Below are 17,515 nucleotides of genomic sequence, written 5' to 3' on the forward strand. Positions count from 1 at the left end.
AGACTTCTGCCACACACTGTGGAAAATTCTTAAATAGATGCAAATACCAGACCACCTTACCTGCCTCCTGACTATGCAGGTTAAGAAGCAAGAGTTAGAACCAGACATCGAACAATGGACTGATTCCAAATTGGGAAAGGAATACATCAAGGCTATATATTGTCACCCTGCTTATTTAACTTAAATGCAGAGTATATCATGAAAAATGCCAGGCTGGATGAAGCACAAGCTGGAATCAAGACTGCTGGAAGAAATATCGATAACCACAGATATGCAGATGATACCACCCTTATGGCAGAAAGCAAAGAGAAACTAAAGAGCCTCTTGATGAAAGTGAAAGAGGAAAGTGAAAAAGTTAGCTTAAAACTCAGCATTCAAAAAACTAAGATCATGGCATCTGATCCCATCACTTCAAGGCAAACAGAGGAGGAAAGAATGGAAACAGTGACAGACTTTATTTTCTTGGGCTCCAAAAACATTGCAGATGGAGACTTCAGCCACGAAATTAAAAGACGCTTGCCCTTTGGAAGAAAAGCTATGACAAACCTAGACAGTGTGTTAAAAAGCAGAGACATTACTTTGTCAACAAAGGTTCATCAAGTCAAAGCTATGGTTTTTCCAGTAGTCATGTATAGATGTGAGAGCTGGACCATAAGGAAGGCTGAGCACCAAAGCATTGATGTTTTTGAACTGTGGTGTTAGAGAAGACTCTTGAGAGTCCTTTGGACTGCAAGGAGATCAAACCAGTCAATCCTAAAGGAAATCAGTCCTGAATATCCACTGGAAGGACTGATGCTGAAGCTGAAGCTCCAATACTTTGGCTACCTGACATGAAGAGCTGACTCATTTGAAAAGACCCTGAGGCTGGGAAAGACTGAGGGCAGGAGGAGAAGGGACGACAGAGAGTGAGATGGTTGGATGGCATCACCGACATGAGTTTGAGCAAGCTCCAAAAGATGATGAAGGACTGGAAAGCCTGGCATGCTGCAGTTGATGGAGCTGCAAAGAGTCAGACATGACCCAACCAATCAACTCTAAAATTCCAGACAGGCACTTAACTAACAATTTTCAGCCCTCATTAGACTAACCAGTTTACCACTGCAGTCTAAGAGTGAAGAAGTACAATCTTTGGATCTTCATCATTTCTTCTGGAACATTATCTAATATTCCTTCTGTCTTACACAGAAGCAATCCAATTGTACTTGTCCTTTCAGTAACTACAAGAGGATCTCGTGTTGCTCTGCATTTTTCTTCATAAGACAGTATCAGGTCTCACTAATCATCACTTTTGACCCCCTGATCTAAAAGCCATAATCACACAGCATTCTAAGAGTTGTCAGCTGATCAGTCCTCCCTGGAGTTATCGCCTTCATTTGGAGGTTAGAATGGAGTGTGTGATGGTTAATTCTGTCAACCTGACTGGGTCATCAGGAGCCCCATATCTTGTTAAATGTTATTTCTGGGTGTGTCTTTGAGGGTGTATCCAGAAGAGTTTAGCATTTGAATTGATGGACTGAACAAAGCAGATGATCCTCCTCATTGTGGGTAGACATCATTCAATTAGCTGACAGTCTGAACAGAACAAAAATGTGGAGAAAGGCTATTCTCTGACTCTACCAGTAGGACATTGATCTTCTCCTGTCCTCAGTGCTCCTGATTCTGAGGAATCAGACTTCTACCACTAGACCCACCTTTTTTTCCCCCTTACTTTTTATTTTATATTGGAATATAGCTGATTAACAAAGTTGTGCTAGTTTCAGGTGGACAGCAAAGGGACTCAGTCAAAAATATAAACCTATATCCATTCTTCTTCAAACTCCCCTCCCATTCAAACTGCCACATAACATTGAGCAGAGTTCCCTGGGCTATACAGTAGGGCCTTATTGCTTATCCATTTTAAATATAGCAGTGCAGACCTGCCTTTTTTTTTTTTTTTTTTGGCCACGCCACACAGTATGCAGAATCTTAGTTCCCTGACCAGGGATTAAACCCATGCCCCCTGCAATGGAAGGGCACAATCCTAATCACTTAGTCACCAGGGAAGCCCCTAGACTTCCACTAGACTCTACACCACTGCTCTCTGACTGTCTGGTCTTCAAACTGCACCACTGGCTTTCAAGAGTCTTCACCTTTGCAAAAGTGTTAAGAATAAAGAATACACAATAAAGTAAGTATATAGTGGTAAAGCAGCATCTTATCTGCAACTTAATCTCAAATGATTCTGGAAGAAAAAATATTTTTATAATGTATATTTTTTCTTAACTTAGAAAATATCATAATAAGAAATCAGAAAAGAAGGGAAGGGGGAAAAGGAAAGAAAGGCATACACCAAATAGAATATTTTCATCTCCTTTTATTGAAGGAAATAAAACTGCAGAGGCAGTGGTACCTCAGAGCATGACAAGGTAGCCATTGGAGCTAACATGACAAGCCACAATGCCGGCCAGGGGTCCTACAATAATGGGAGGACCAAAACCACAAAGACAGCAGGAGGTAGCAAACATCCCCAACACCCAGTGCAAGCATTTCCATTTGCAGAGAGCTTGGCCATGCAGAATAAAAACAGGGTCCCCTCACAGCTGGCAGACTATCATCTCAGGCCAACAAATACATCCAAAACTAACATGTAGTCTCAGATTTGGAGATCCTTCTCTTTAACCCAGAGATTAGGGCAATCAGAAGATGAGTTAATCTTTTAGCTCCATGTTGCAGATGGAAAAACATGCTGAGTTCTTGAAACATCACATGGGTATAGCTGGACAGGTGCTGATGTCCAGCTTTGTTCTAAAAGCAGCTTTTTTTTTTTCCCTTGACTTCTCACACTGCTCTCACCCAGCATGGGCCCTAGGAAACTTCTCAATGTTCTAAACAAAGACAGAATGGGGGCAGCAGCCTAGGGGATTTAGGGAGTCAAAAGCTGCTACATAGCCAAGATCATTTCACAAGAAATAGCATGGGGAACACGACTGGATCTAGATCCTCCCAAAAAGATGCTTGAAGCATACACAAAGAAAAACACGGTAGCTCTCCCACCCATATCAGGATCAGCTGTGCCAAAGTCATGGTCCAGAGAAAGAAGAGCCATTTCATGTCCTGGCTGAATATCACCCCCATGGCATTCCTTGAGCTATTCCGATTTTCAAGTATAATAATGTGTTTGGGCAGCCTGATAACAGAAAAGCAAGCACTGAAAAATATCTCAACTGATCACAAGTTGATAATGTTATAAAGTCAAAAATTTATATAGTCAAGAACTGATTGGTGCGGGGGGGAGAAATAGGAGTCCAAGGATTTATTTATGTAATAAGCCCTTGATCATAAATCACCCTCACATCTACAGATTGGGAGCAAATTCCTTATTTTAAAATGGCCATCATCCAATTAGTCAATTGCAGTTCTCTTCAATGCTGGACACATGGTTTTCCAGGATCAGTCTTGAAAGCACTAGACCAGGAAATGGGAGGAGAAGGCAAGGAAGAGCCTCAGGGGTTGGAATTTTCGAAATGAGCATTTATTTCACAGAAGGCTTGGCACAATGAGGCTGGGGTGATGTGGTTTTAGTGATTGTTCTTGGTTGCCTCCTTTGCTGCAGCAATCAGTGGAGTGAGGCTGGAGAGAGGCTTGGCAATCTTCAGAAATTGATGCTAGAAAGGAGAAAAAGAACAAAAGACACATAACAATTTACCATTCTCCCTCAGTAACCATTACAAGATTTTCAGGGCATCCATGTTTGTATACTGTGCAGATCATCAACTTCAAATGGAAGGACATCTTTCAAAGATAACATGTCATTTTGAAGAACTGCTTGGCAGTATCTACCTACAGCTAAATACATGTCTATCCTATATCCCACCAATTCTACTTCTAGATATATTTCAAGAGAAGTAAGTTTTTGAATTCACCAGAAGACACACACATAAATGCTCACTGCAGTTTTACTTACGACAGTCATAAATGAAAGAACCTAAATGTCCAAGAGACTGAAAGAACAAGTAACATTATATTCATAGAATACTATACAAAAATTACAGAGCAATAAAAAGGAATAATTGATACACTGATAATAGGATGAATCCTACAGAAGACATGCTACATGAAAGAAGACATGCACAAGAAGAGTTCATACTGTAAGATTTCATTTAATATTAGATAAATCCAAAATATGGTGAAAATCAGAACAATAATAAGCTCAGAGGGAAGGTTATTAACTGACTGTGACCCAGTGGTACACTGCTGCTGCTGCTGCTAAGTCGCTTCAGTCATGTCCGACTCTGTGCGACCCCACAAACGGCAGCCCACCAGGCTCCCCCGTCCCTGGGATTCTCCAGGCAAGAACACTGGAGCGGGTTGCCATTTCCTTCTCCAACGCATGCAAGTGAAATGTGAACATGAAGTCGCTCAGTCGTGTCCGACTCTTAGCGACCCCATGGACTGCAGCCTACCAGGCTCCTCCGTCCATGGGATTTTCCAAGCAAGAGTACTGGAGTAGGTTGCCATTGCCTTCTCCGAATGGTACACTACAATTCTGCATTTCAGAAGCACTGATTTGGGAATTTGTTGTTCTATCCTTGAGTTTAGTAAGGTTAATTAACCCAGGAAAAACTTGGTCCTTTTCCAAATCACTTTCACTGGGCTATACTGTGGGTCATACCCACAACTATTAAAGAAGACTATTGTGGAAAAAACACCATTTGAAAATTACTTTTATGTTTTCAGTAAAAAAAAAAAATTATGAAAAAAAAACATTATGGAAAATGGTCATTATAGAACTCTGAACTCGCAACTAAAAATGACTTTTCTTCATCTACTAGTGAAAAGGCTTTGTGTCTTGAGGGTGTAGGATGTTTCTCCCATTGGATAAGAAACATAGGAACTAACTAACATATTTTCTTTTCTGTCTTCGCTACTAGGACACTAAGAACCAAATTTGATGTTTAAACAAAACTATTTAACGCAAATGATTAGCATGTTTGATTCTTCTGGCCATCCTCATAAGTCTCTTTTATTAATCATATTGTATATGTGTATACACACCCATTAAATTTTAAAATTTCTATATTTCTAAATATAGAAATATCTATAAATATTCTTTGCTAGAAGTGCTTCAAATTCTTTTTGGACAGAGATGGGATTCAAAGAGGTACTGAGAATAAGAAACTATTACTACAAAAGGAATAAAAGATCTTGGCTAAATTATGAAGATATGGATTCCAACAAATTCCCCTATGTATTATTTCTATCCATATATATCGTTCTCACAGGAGAAACAGATGTGAAGCTTTCATGATCTGAGATTCTGAAAGTCATCATTTAGAATATTTACAATGTACAGTAACAAGTTAGAGTCAGTGTTCTCAGGCTGCATGTTTATACAACTCCCCTGAGTTGAGAAAGCAGCATGATCCAACACCCAATTAGGAGGCCTCAGTTTCCTTCTCTCTGTAATGAACAAATCAGACAAGATAAGCCCTAAGGTCTTCCCAGCTTTAATACTGGGAGCCAGGCAGTGGCCAAGAATATACACACTTGAGAGCCAAATACACATAGATTTAAATCCTGGATCCACCACTTCTCAGTTACTTTAATCAAGCAAAGTTATTGAACACTTGAAATCTCAGTTTCCTCACCTGTAAAAATGGGAATATAAAACCTATGAATCACACGTTTATTAAAAAAGAATAGATTAAAAAAATATGTAAAGTGCTTAGTGCCTAGAATGTGGTAAAGCTTCAACACAATGCATTTATTATTTGTCATGTATTATTATATCAGGAAAAAAACTCTAGAAGGCATTAATCTTTCAGTAACTGTATTTTAATACCTGGTTAACAATATCATCTTAAGGCTTAGACTATTAGCACATTTCCCAAAGCTTAGTGTTTCCAGAAAAAACTTCATATGAAAGGAAAAGGATCCTGTATTATATATACTGCCTTTTATAAGGAGTTTTGTCCCAAAGGATGCTAGAAACTAATGGGTTTGGCAGAACCCAGATCTCATATCTAATATATCAATGCTCTATAGTCAGTAACTCTGATTACAAAGAGATGCTAAATATCTCCAGAAGGTAACATTTCAATGAAGGTTTAAGCAATTCTATTCACTTCAAACATTTTCTGAATACCTATTTTTTAATTGAAGTATAGTTGATATACAATGTTATGTAAGTTTGTTGTTGTTCTTTAGTCACTAAGCCATGTCCGATTCTTTTGCAACTCCGTGGACTGTAGCCCGCCAGGCTCCTTTGTCCATCGGCTCTCCCAGGCAAGAATACTGGAGTGGCTTGCCATTTCCTTCTCCGGGGAATCTTCCCAACCCAGGGATCGAACCTGCCTCTACTGTACTGGCAGGCAGATTCTTTACCACTGAGCCACTAGGGAAGCCACTGCATAAATCACAGGTATACAATATAGTGATTCACAATTTTTATAGGTTATACTCCATTTATAATTATTATAAAATATTGGCTATATTTCCTGGGTTATACAATATATCCTTGCAGCTTGTTTTACATATAATAATTTGTATCTCTTAATACCCTACCCATATAATGTCCCTCCCCCACTTTCCCACTCTCTACTGGTAACCATTAATTTGTTCTCTATATCTGTGAATCTGTTTCTTATGTTATATTCACTAGTTTATTTTACTTTTTAGATTCCACATATAAGTGATGTCATACAGTATTTGTTTTTCTGTCTGACTTATTTCACTTAGCATAATATCCTCCAAATCCACCCATGTTGCTGCAAATGTCAAGATTTCATTCTTTTTTATCATTGAGTGGTATTCATCCACATCTTCTTTATCCATTCATCTCCTGATGGACACTGAGGTCACTTACATATCTTGGCAATTATAAACAATGTTGCTATGAACATTGAATTGCATGTATCTTTTCATATTAGTGTTTTTGTTTCTTTCATATATATATCCAAGACTGGAACCACTGGGTCATATCATATCTCTATGTTTAGTTTCTTGAGACACCTCCATATTGTTTTCCATATTGGCTGTACCAAGTTACATTCCCATCCAGCGTGTAGGAGGGCTCCCTTTTCTCCACATCCTTTGGATTGTTATAACATTTGTTATTTGGATTCTTTTGGATGAGAGCCATTCTGACAGGTGGGAGGTGATTTCTCACTGTGGTTTTGACTTGCATTCCCCTGATACTTAGCGATACTGAGCATCTTTTCATGTGCCTGCTGACCATCTGCATTTTCTCTCTGGAAAAATGTCTATTCAGGTCTTCTGCCCATTTTTTAACTGGGTTGTTTGTAAGTTGTTTTTTTTCCTAGGAGTTGTATGAGCTGGTATATATTTTGGATATTAATGCTTTATCAGTCATATCATTTGCAAATGTTTTCTCCCTCTGAATACCTATTTTGATTCAGGTCCCAGGTAAGAGGAGACCAAGGATTAATAACATAGAAGTTATGATCTACTAACAGTAAGGAAGACAGAATTGTTCATAATTAGCTTTAATGTGATGCAGTATGGTACATCCTGCCCTGCCCTGCCCTGCCCTGCATTAGTCCTCAAAATACAAAAGTTTTATGACTTTTGTATACTGACTGACTGTGCAAATCTACACATTACTCATTGTCATTAAGTTGCATGTCACACTTATTAAATCACCAGTTGGCAATGTAGTAAAATAACACTAGTAATGAGAAATTGTAACTGAGACAAAAATGCTAAATATAGATAATGTGGTCAACTAAAAGCAAATTTTGAAACCATATAAAATAATTACACTATAACTTCAGGATTAAGCTGGTATAATACATAAAACTTGGTAAACCCCCAACTTCAGGTTCCCCACAGCCTGTCAGGATCTCACTCCAAACAAGCAGACTATAGGGACCTTCCTGGTGATCCAATGGTTAAGACTCCAAGCTTCCACTACAGGAGGGCACAGGTTTGATCCCTGGTCAGGGAACTAAGATCCCACATGCCATGTGGCATGACCAAAAAATTGAAATAAGTGAACAAACAAGCAGACTCTCATTCCCACCATCTGTAAGGGTTTCCAATGAAGAAACTGGGAACACTTGAAATGTGGCACTAACTATCCTCTAAATGAATGTCTTTTGATATTCTTTCCTGAAAATCTATCTTTTGGGTTTATCCCAGTAAAATATAACTTGTATAAGATTTTCATGTCAAAGAATTTCTTCTCATCAAGACTCACACTCTGCCAGACTAATTCAGGCAGAATAAAACAAGCACCAAAGGAAGATACATGCAAAGTTCAATAAGAGCTCAGAAAGTAACTCTGTAAGATACAGCCTAGGAGAAAGTACAGAGTTATAAAAGGCTGAGGAACAGCCCAAGGGAGTAACATGAGCAAAGGTCCATGGATTAACAAGATGAGGGAAATAGGAGTGTGGGACATGCTAGGAGAAAAGCCTAGTTCTATAACAGCCATACAAAAATGCAGCAAAAAAGCTTTGGTTATGTGATTCCCTGAATTAGGTGCCTCCCTACATAGGGACAGTTACCTGCAACAGTTCTTTAGCCGAACCTCTCTTCTCCACATCCATCTCAAGACAGCGGTTCAGAAAGTCTCGGAAGATAGCTGACAGCTTCTCTGGGTTCTGAAGCTCTGGAGTCCCATTGGTGGCAATGAGGTACAAGGCCTGGAAATACAAACAGAGAATTGCCCTGGGCTCTACCTGGGGTTCGTTCCTGGTTCCCAGACAGGCCCTCTAGAAATACAGTCGGCTGCTTTCTGCCTTCAGAAGACAAAGAGGCAGCTCTGGTATACTGGAGAGAATATGACTTAAGAGCCAAATTTCCAGTGAATTTCTAACTTCCTCATCTGTAAAACAGTGATGTTAACAGTACCTATCTCACATGTCTGTAAAATAAAACAAGATAACATACTGAAAGCACTTAATAAGCTTATGAAGTGTGTTACAGATCCAAGGATTTATTATTATTATTATTGACTTAAATCTAAATGGTTTATTATACATTTAGCCTACTGAGTTAAACACCTGCCCATTTGCTGAAGGAAATTTATTATTCCTGGTGCCATCATCTCAGTCATCTATAAATTGATCTCTTCCAGCAGGAAAAGAACATATAAAGGAACTTTCTGTAAAGGAGCAATCTGTTTCACTGCTGCCATCTTGGTTCTCTAATATGAAGCCATCCCCTGGGAAAGGTAAAGAAAAACATAATCATACTAAATCTTTTAAAGCAATCTGCACTTTATTTCATCAAGTGTTTACACAAACACTATCTCATTTAATGACCACAATAACTCTGGGTAATAGGCAGGGCAAGAATTATCATCCCCATTTCACAGATAAAGTCCTAAAACATAGAGATGCTTGGGATCATGCTGTTTACATAAGCTCATGTCCTCTGACTCTGATCCCAGTCTTATTTCTGTCACTATTACTCATCATCCTTTTCAAGGCCACTCTTAAGGTGGAGGAAGGTGAATGGCATGTGGATCCACAGGGCAATACTGGGAGCCAAGGGAAGAAACTATGGAAGGTAGTTTTAGTTTCGTACACTAAAGCACTTTTCAATAATTAGGGCTATCCAAGAGGTAACCGGCTAAAATTACATGACTGTCTATCAGCATCACTCAGGGAATTCTGGCACTGAGTGAGAGGCTGGAATAAACAACAAAATAAAAATAATCAGAATAACTCTCACATTTGCCCATGATCAAAATTACCAACCTACTTGTATCTATATTCACATACGCTGCTTTCCTTCTCCTATTATAATAATAAACTGTCCAAGTTCTAATTTGATTATCTTTACCTCAGTACTTGATCCAACCTCCCTGATCTACTTAAGGATATCACTATCTCTTCTACAGATGTCACATCTCTCTTGTACATGACCATTTTCCTCTCTACTAGATCATTCTCATCAGCACAAAAACATGCTATGACAATATCATCTTCAAAACAAACAAAAAAAGAAAATCCCCCTAGTCTCCACTTCAAGATAGGGCTCCACTCACTTCTCTGTTAGCATAACTGCAAAATTCCTTTGAAAGAAAACAATGAAAAGTAACTGCTTATACATGTCATTTCTTCACTCTGGTGGCTTTACTCTACCAGGCTTTCATTCCCATCACTCCAGTGAAACTGACTGTCAAAGTCATCAATAACCTTTACACGGACAAATCTAATGATCATTTCTTAGCATTATCTTAAATGCAGGTTAGTCACATTTGACACTGGTCCATCCTCCTTCTCAAAATACATTGTCCTCTTGGCCTCCGGGACACGTCTCTCAGGTCTCCTTCTACCAGGAAGGCCACTTATTGGTCAACTTTGCTGGTTCCTCTAATTTGTAAATATGAGTGTATCCCAGGTCTCAGTACTCTAACCTCACTTCCTAGGTGAGTGATCTCATTATCATCTACCTCTGATTTTTAAATAAACCAACTATATAATACCTACTAATAAATTTGTATTTCGAGTCCTGAATGCTCACTCTTGAACTCTGAACTCTTATGCCCAATTCTACTCAATACCTTCACTTAAGATGTCTTATAAACATTTTAACTTAACATGGTCAGAACCTTGTCCACTCTGCTCACTCACTTCAGAGACACTAGTCTCCTTGGTTTTCCCCAGGATGTATCAAGTATGTTCTCTAAACAAGTTCTTTATACACTTGATAACTCAAAAATTCTTACATCAGATTAACCTCAAGGATCATTCCTTTTTTCCTTAATTTTTCTATTTTTTCATTCCTTTTTTTTCCTTCAGATTTCTCCTCAGATAACTTATATGAGAGGAACTCATTCTCTACCTAGAATAAAACAGCACACTTCTCCCTCCTTCCCGCTCTTACTCTCTTAAGCCCCTTACTCTTTCTTTCACAGCTCTTATCTTCTGTTACTATATATTAATTTGTTTTCTTATTATCAGAACAGTTTCTTGCCCATAAGAACTCAAATAATCACTGAATACATGAATGAATGACTGCTAATTTACATTTCCTTAAGCATGTATACTTTATCACTGCCTAGTTTGATCCAGAGAAGAAAAATCCAACAGCCCAAACATCTTGATATGGGGCCAGTAACACTCACTCTCAGAGGGTTTTCATTGAGGTATGGGGGCTCCCCTTCAATCATTTCAATAGCCATGATGCCGAGGGACCAAATGTCAACCTTTGGCCCATAGGCTTTCCGGGTCACAACCTCTGGTGCCATCCAGTACGGTGTTCCCACCATGGTGCTCCGTTTGCTCTGCTCTGGGGTGATCTGAGCACAAAATCCAAAATCAGCTGAAACAGAAAAGACAGAAACAATTCATATGCAGAGTGTTCCTTCTGTAAATACTGAATGTGTGCCCACCCCGAGGTATCAAGCTCTGCCTGTGTCCTAGCCACTACATCCCTTCTCTCTCCAAAGCTGGAGTCACATAACCGCCACCTTCATATCCTACTCCTAGGCTATGCCCTGTTCAGCTTTAAGGAAGAACATGAAACATGAGTTCTGCCTTCCTACCCCTCCTCAAACCAGAAACACTAGGCATTAAAGGCTAAACTGCCCATTTTGACCTCTATTACCTACCCGAATTCTGCTTTCTTCCTGAAAACCATCCCCATACACCAGTATCTGGTTACTAGGTCCTTATTTTATTTCCTAGGCATGAAAACTTAATCATCTACAACTAGGCATGAAAAAATGTGGTCCACTAGAGAAGGGAATGGCAAACCACTTCAGTATTCTTACCCTGAGAACCACATGAACAGTATGAAAAGGCAAAAGGATAGGACACTGAAAGACGAAATGCCCAGGTCGGTAGGTGCCCCATATGTTACTGGAGATCAATGGAGAAACAACTCCAGAAAGAATGAAGAGATAGAGCCAAAGCAAAAACAACACCCAGTTGTGGATGTGACTGGTGATAGAAGCAAAGTCCAATGATGTAAAGAGCAATATTGCATAGAAACCTGGAATGTTAGGTCCATGAATCAAGGCAAATTGGTAGTGGCCAAACAGGATATAGCAACAGTGAACATCAACATTTTAGGAATCAGCGAACTAAAATGGACTGGAATGGGTGAATTTAATTCAGATGACCATCATATCTACTACTGTGGTCAAGAATCCCTTAGAAAAAATGGGGTAGCCATTACAGTCAACCAGAGCCCAAAATGCAGTACATAGGTGCAATCTCAAAAATGACAGAATAATCTCTGTTCGTTTCGAGGCAAACCATTCAATGTCACAGTAATCCAAGTCTATGCCCCAACCAGTAATGTTGAAAAAGCTGAAGCTGAATGGTTCTATGAACACCTATAAGACCTTCTAGAAGTAACACCCAAAAAAAGATGTCCTTTTCATTATAGAGGACTGGAATGCAAAAGTAGGAAGTCAAGAAACACCGGGAGTAATAGGCAAATTTGGCCTTGGAGTAGAGAATGAAGCAAGGCAAAGGCTAATAGAGTTTTGCCAACAGAACACACTGGTCATAGCAAACACCCCTTCCAATAGTACAAGAGAAGACTCTACACATGGACATCACCAGATGGTCAATACCAAAATCAGACTGATTATATTCTTTGCAGCCAAAGATGGAGAAGCTCTACACAGTCAGCAAAAAACAAGACCGGGAGCTGACTGTGGCTCAGATCATGAACTCCTTATTGCCAAACTCAGACTTAAATTGAAGAAAGTAGGGAAAACCATTAGATCATTTAGGTATGACCTAAATCAAATCCCTTATGATTATACAGTGGAAGTGACAAATAGACTCAAGGGATTAGATTTGATAGAGTGCCTTAAGAACTATGGATGGATGTTCATGACACTGTACAGAAGACGGGAATCAAGACCATCCCCAAGAAAAAGAAATGCAAAAAAGCAAAATGGCTGTCTGAGGAGGCATTACAAATAGCTGTGAAAAGAAGAGAAGCAAAAAGCAAAGGAGGAAAGGAAAGATATACCCATTTGAATGCAGAGTTCCAAAATTATAGCAAGGAGAGATAAGAAAGCCTTCCTCAGTGATCAGTGCAAAGAAATAGAGGAAAACAATAGAATGGAAAGACTAGAGATCTCTTCAAGAAAACTAAATATACCAAGGGAATGTTTCATGCAAAGATGGGCTCAATAAAGTACAGAAGATATTAAGAAGAGGTGGCAAGAATACACAGAAGAACTATACAAAAAAGATCTTCATGACCCAGATAATCAGGATGGTATGACCACTCACCTAGAGCCAGACATCCTGGAATGTGAAGTCAAGTGGGCCTTTTTTTTTTTTTTTTTTTCCCCTTTATTTATTTATTTATTTTTTCAGTGGGTTTTGTCATACATTGATATAGAAGCATCTCTATGAACAAAGATAGTGGAGGTGATGGAAATCCAGTTGAGCTCTTTCAAATCCTAAAAGATGATGCTGTGAAAGTGCTGCACTCAATATGCCAGCAAATTTGGAAAACTCAACAGTGGCCACAGGACTGGAAAAGATCAGTTTTCATTCCAATCCCAAAGAAAGGCAATGCCAAAGAATGCTCAAACTAACACACAATTGCACTCATCTCACACACTAGCAAAGTTATGCTCGACAGTCTCCAAGCCAGGCTTCAACAGCACATGAACTGTGAACTTCCAGATGTTCACACTGGCTTAAGAAAAAGCAGAGGAACCAGAGATCAAATTGGTAAGATCCATTGGGTCACTGAAAAAGCAAGAGAGTTCCAGAAAAACATCTACTTCTGCTTTATTGACTACACCAAAGCCTCTGTTGTGTGGATCACAACAAACTGTGGAAAATTCTTCAAGAGATGGGAATATCAGACCACCTGACCTGCCTCTTAAGAAATCTGTATGCAGGTCAGGAAGCAACAGTTACAACTGGACGTGGAACAACAGATTGGTTCCAAATCGGGAGAGGAGTACATCGAGGCTGTATGCTGTCACTCTGCTTATTTAACTTATATGCAGAGTACATCATGAGAAACGCTGGGCTGGATGAAGCACAAGCTGGAATCAAGATTGCTGGGAGAAATATCAATAACCTCTGATACACAGATGATACCACCCTTATGGCAGAAACTGAAGAAGAACTAAAGAGCCTCTTGATGAAAGTGAAAGAGGAGAGTGAAAAGGCTGGCTTAAAACTCAACATTCAGAAAACTAACATCATGGCATCTGGTCCCATCACTTCATGGGAAATAGATGGGGAAACAGTGACAGACTTTATTTTCTGGGCTCCAAAATCACTGTAGATGGTGACTTCAGTCATGAAATTAAAAGACACTTGCTCCTTGGAAGAAAAGTTATGACCAACCTAGACAGCATATTAAAAAGCAGACATTACTTTGCCGACAAAAGTTCCGTCTAGTCAAAGCTGTGGTTTTTCCACTAGTCATGTATGGATGTGAGAGTTGGACTATAAAGAAAGCTGAGCACTGAAGAATTGATGCTTTTGAATTCGTGGTGTTGGAGAAGACTCTTGAGAGTTCCTTGGACTGCAAGGAGATCCAACCAGTCGATCCTAAACGAAATCAGTCTTGGATATTCATTGGAAGGACTAATGCTGAAGCTGAAACTCCAATACTTTGGCTATCTGACTCATCTGAAAAGACCTGATGCTGGGAAAGACTGAAGGTGGGAGGAGAAGGGGACAAGAGAGGATGAGATGGTTGGATGGCATCACCGACTCGATGGACTTGAGTTTGAGCAAGTTGCAGAGTTGGTGATGGACAGGGAGGCCTGGCGTGCTGCAGTTGGGGTCGCAAAGAGTTGGACATGACTGAGCCACTTAACTGAACTGAGGCATGACCCTGTTTTAATAAGTTCCTCCCCTTGTGCCCCAGGGTACAGACTGCTAACAGTCTTCCCCTAAGCTGCCCATCCACCCTTGACACAACCTGTTTGTCTGGATTCTTGGTCCTTACACTTATAAACACAATGTTCTGCCTGCAATTCATTCCCATTATATTGCAATTATATGTTTACTTAACTGCAATGCCTTCAATAAGAACTATGTGTTTTTACTCACGTTTCATTCTCAGATGGCCAACCACATAAACAGACATTTTATAAAGTTTGCTAAATGAATGAATGAAAGTTATTACACTAAACTCTTTTTTCTAATTATGTATTTTATGTTTCCCATAGTAGATTGAGAACTACTTAAATACAGGCAAAAGTATCCTTGGTGCCCATCACAATAAATGTTTTTCATTGAACATACAAATGAGTGGGGAAAAAAATGTCATCCTGTATAGTGCTGAGTAATATAAAGTGCCTGCATATCCAAGGAAATAGATTCTTTGGTGAGTCTTGTAGTTATTCTTATATAATTACTATCCCAGAGGAGACAGGGTTCCAGAGGGAAGAGAAGTTATTATTACTCCTACTCACTTAGCTTGACAGAGCCATCCATTCCCAACAGGATGTTGTCACTCTTGATGTCTCTATGAATAACTTGGTTCGAATGCAGAAACTCCAAAGCTTGCAGGCACTGTTGAAGTGATGTGGGCAGAAGGATAAAGAAAGGACAAATAATTATGAAAACTTACAGAAAATAACTAATCCAATCTCCTCATTTTATGATAACAAAAGTGAGGCCCCAGTGAGTAAAAGAACTTACTCCAAAGCAACCTAGATGCCCATCAGCAGATGAATGGATAAGGAAGCTGTGGTACATATACACCATGGAATATTACTCAGCCATTAAAAAGAATTCATTTGAATCAGTTCTAATGAGATGGATGAAACTGGAGCCCATTATACAGAGTGAAGTAAGCCAGAAAGATAAAGAACATTACAGCATACTAACACATATATATGGAATTTAGAAAGATGGTAACGATAACCCTATATGCAAAACAGAAAAAGAGACACAGAAGTACAGAACAGACTTTTGAACTCTGTGGGAGAAGGTGAGGGTGGGATGTTTTGAAAGAACAGCATGTATATTATCTATGGTGAAACAGATCACCAGCCCAGGTGGGATGCATGAGACAAGTGCTCGGGCCTGGTGCACTGGGAAGACCCAGAGGAATCGGGTGGAGGGAGGTGGGAGGGGGGATCGGGATGGGGAATACGTGTAAATCTATTGCTGATTCATGTCAATGTATGACAAAACCCACTGAAATGTTGTGAAGTGATTAGCCTCCAGCTAATTAGAAAAAAAAAAAAAAGAACTTACTCCAAATAAATGGAAGAGGCAGGTCTAAAACCAAGTCTCCTGTCTCATTACTAGACATACTTTTAATACTCGATGCTGCCTCATACCTTTCTTGTAAGATACTTGACCACAGTGTAATGTAACATGGCTTATAATACTTTTAGGTACAGGAGTTCCTCCAAAGCGTTTTAGAATTGTTTACAGAACATTAGCACCTTGACAAAGAACCCAAGGCAAAAAAAAAAAAAAAAAAAGTACTGAGGAAGAATGGAAAGGATTTTGTAAAGAAAAAACTACAGGAAAATGACAAATAAGAGTCACATTTGGGAAACTAAACAAATGGAAATGATACTAGAAGCTGTGAATTTAGGAAGATAATCTTATTTTGGTGAGGAGGTAAGGTTGTACTGTTTGCTGTATTCTGGTTTTTACATTCCCAAAAACATCTGCAGACAAATGTCCAGCAGGCAACTGCAGGTGTGAATCTTGAGTACTGTAGAGGCTGGACTTGAAATCAACATTTACAAGCTTTTAAGTTATGGTAATGGTTGAAATTGGCAAATGCTATAGGAAATAAAGAAGAAAGAAAAGAACCTTGGAAAACACACAGGCAGAATGAGCAATACGGCAACTGAAAACAATAATAAAAATGCCTGATTCTGACCAATAACATTACTCTAGACAAATCTCTTATTCCCTCTGGGCTACTGTCTTCCCATCTGTAAAAGGTGGGGATCAGAAAAGATACTCTCAAGGTTACTACTCAATCTATTAGTAAGATAATAACCCAAAGCTAAATTTTAGAGACTTCTACCTCTAAAAACATGAAAAAGATGCAAACGAATTAGAGGACCCTATTGAAATATTCTCAACTTAATACTTCACTTTCTAAGAATACACCAATGGCTAAATTAAAAACAAACCAATATCCAGAAGAGGCTTTCCCTGGAAAAGTAAGACCTGTTTTCCTAAGGAGGCTAGAGACTTTGGCCTCTGGATGTCAAAAGTTATAAACAGAAAGGATGATTTCTAGAAATTGGAACCATCATGCATTGCTAGTAGGAATATAAAATGGTACAGCCACTGTGGTAAACATTTTGGCCAGTCCTCAAAATATTAAACATAAAGTCTCTACATGACCAGAAGACCCACTTCTAGGCACACACCCAAGAGAAGTGAAAACATATTTAACCAACAACTTATCCATGAATGTTCACAGCATTACCCATAAGAGTCAAGAAGTGGAAATTACCCAAATGTCCATCAGCTGATGGACAGGCAAATAAACAGAATCTTACTTGTTAATAAAAGAATATATGCTATAAAACGGATGAGCCTTCAAAATATTATACTAAGCAAAATGAGCCAATCAGAGCACA

The 17,515-nt window shown here is 39.1% G+C and overlaps 1 protein-coding gene across 8 annotated transcripts in view; it reads right to left on the reverse strand.

Annotated features, from left to right (window-relative positions):
• Positions 1 to 2,335: 2,335 nt before the first annotated feature.
• PAK1 (p21 (RAC1) activated kinase 1) overlaps positions 2,336 to 17,515 on the reverse strand; it is a 165,261-nt gene continuing 150,081 nt past the window's right edge. For all 8 annotated transcript variants that reach the window (XM_061168038.1, XM_061168063.1, XM_061168045.1 and 5 more), the window contains 4 exons: positions 15,368 to 15,467; positions 11,078 to 11,274; positions 8,508 to 8,645; positions 2,336 to 3,644 (listed from right to left, as the gene is read on the reverse strand). In XM_061168038.1, coding sequence (XP_061024021.1) covers positions 3,558 to 3,644; positions 8,508 to 8,645; positions 11,078 to 11,274; positions 15,368 to 15,467 — 522 coding nt within the window. In that variant the 3' untranslated portion in view covers positions 2,336 to 3,557. The remainder of the gene's footprint in view (positions 3,645 to 8,507; positions 8,646 to 11,077; positions 11,275 to 15,367; positions 15,468 to 17,515) is intronic.

Source organism: Dama dama, chromosome 2, assembly GCF_033118175.1.
Source record: "Dama dama isolate Ldn47 chromosome 2, ASM3311817v1, whole genome shotgun sequence".
Classification (NCBI taxonomy): domain Eukaryota; kingdom Metazoa; phylum Chordata; class Mammalia; order Artiodactyla; family Cervidae; genus Dama; species Dama dama.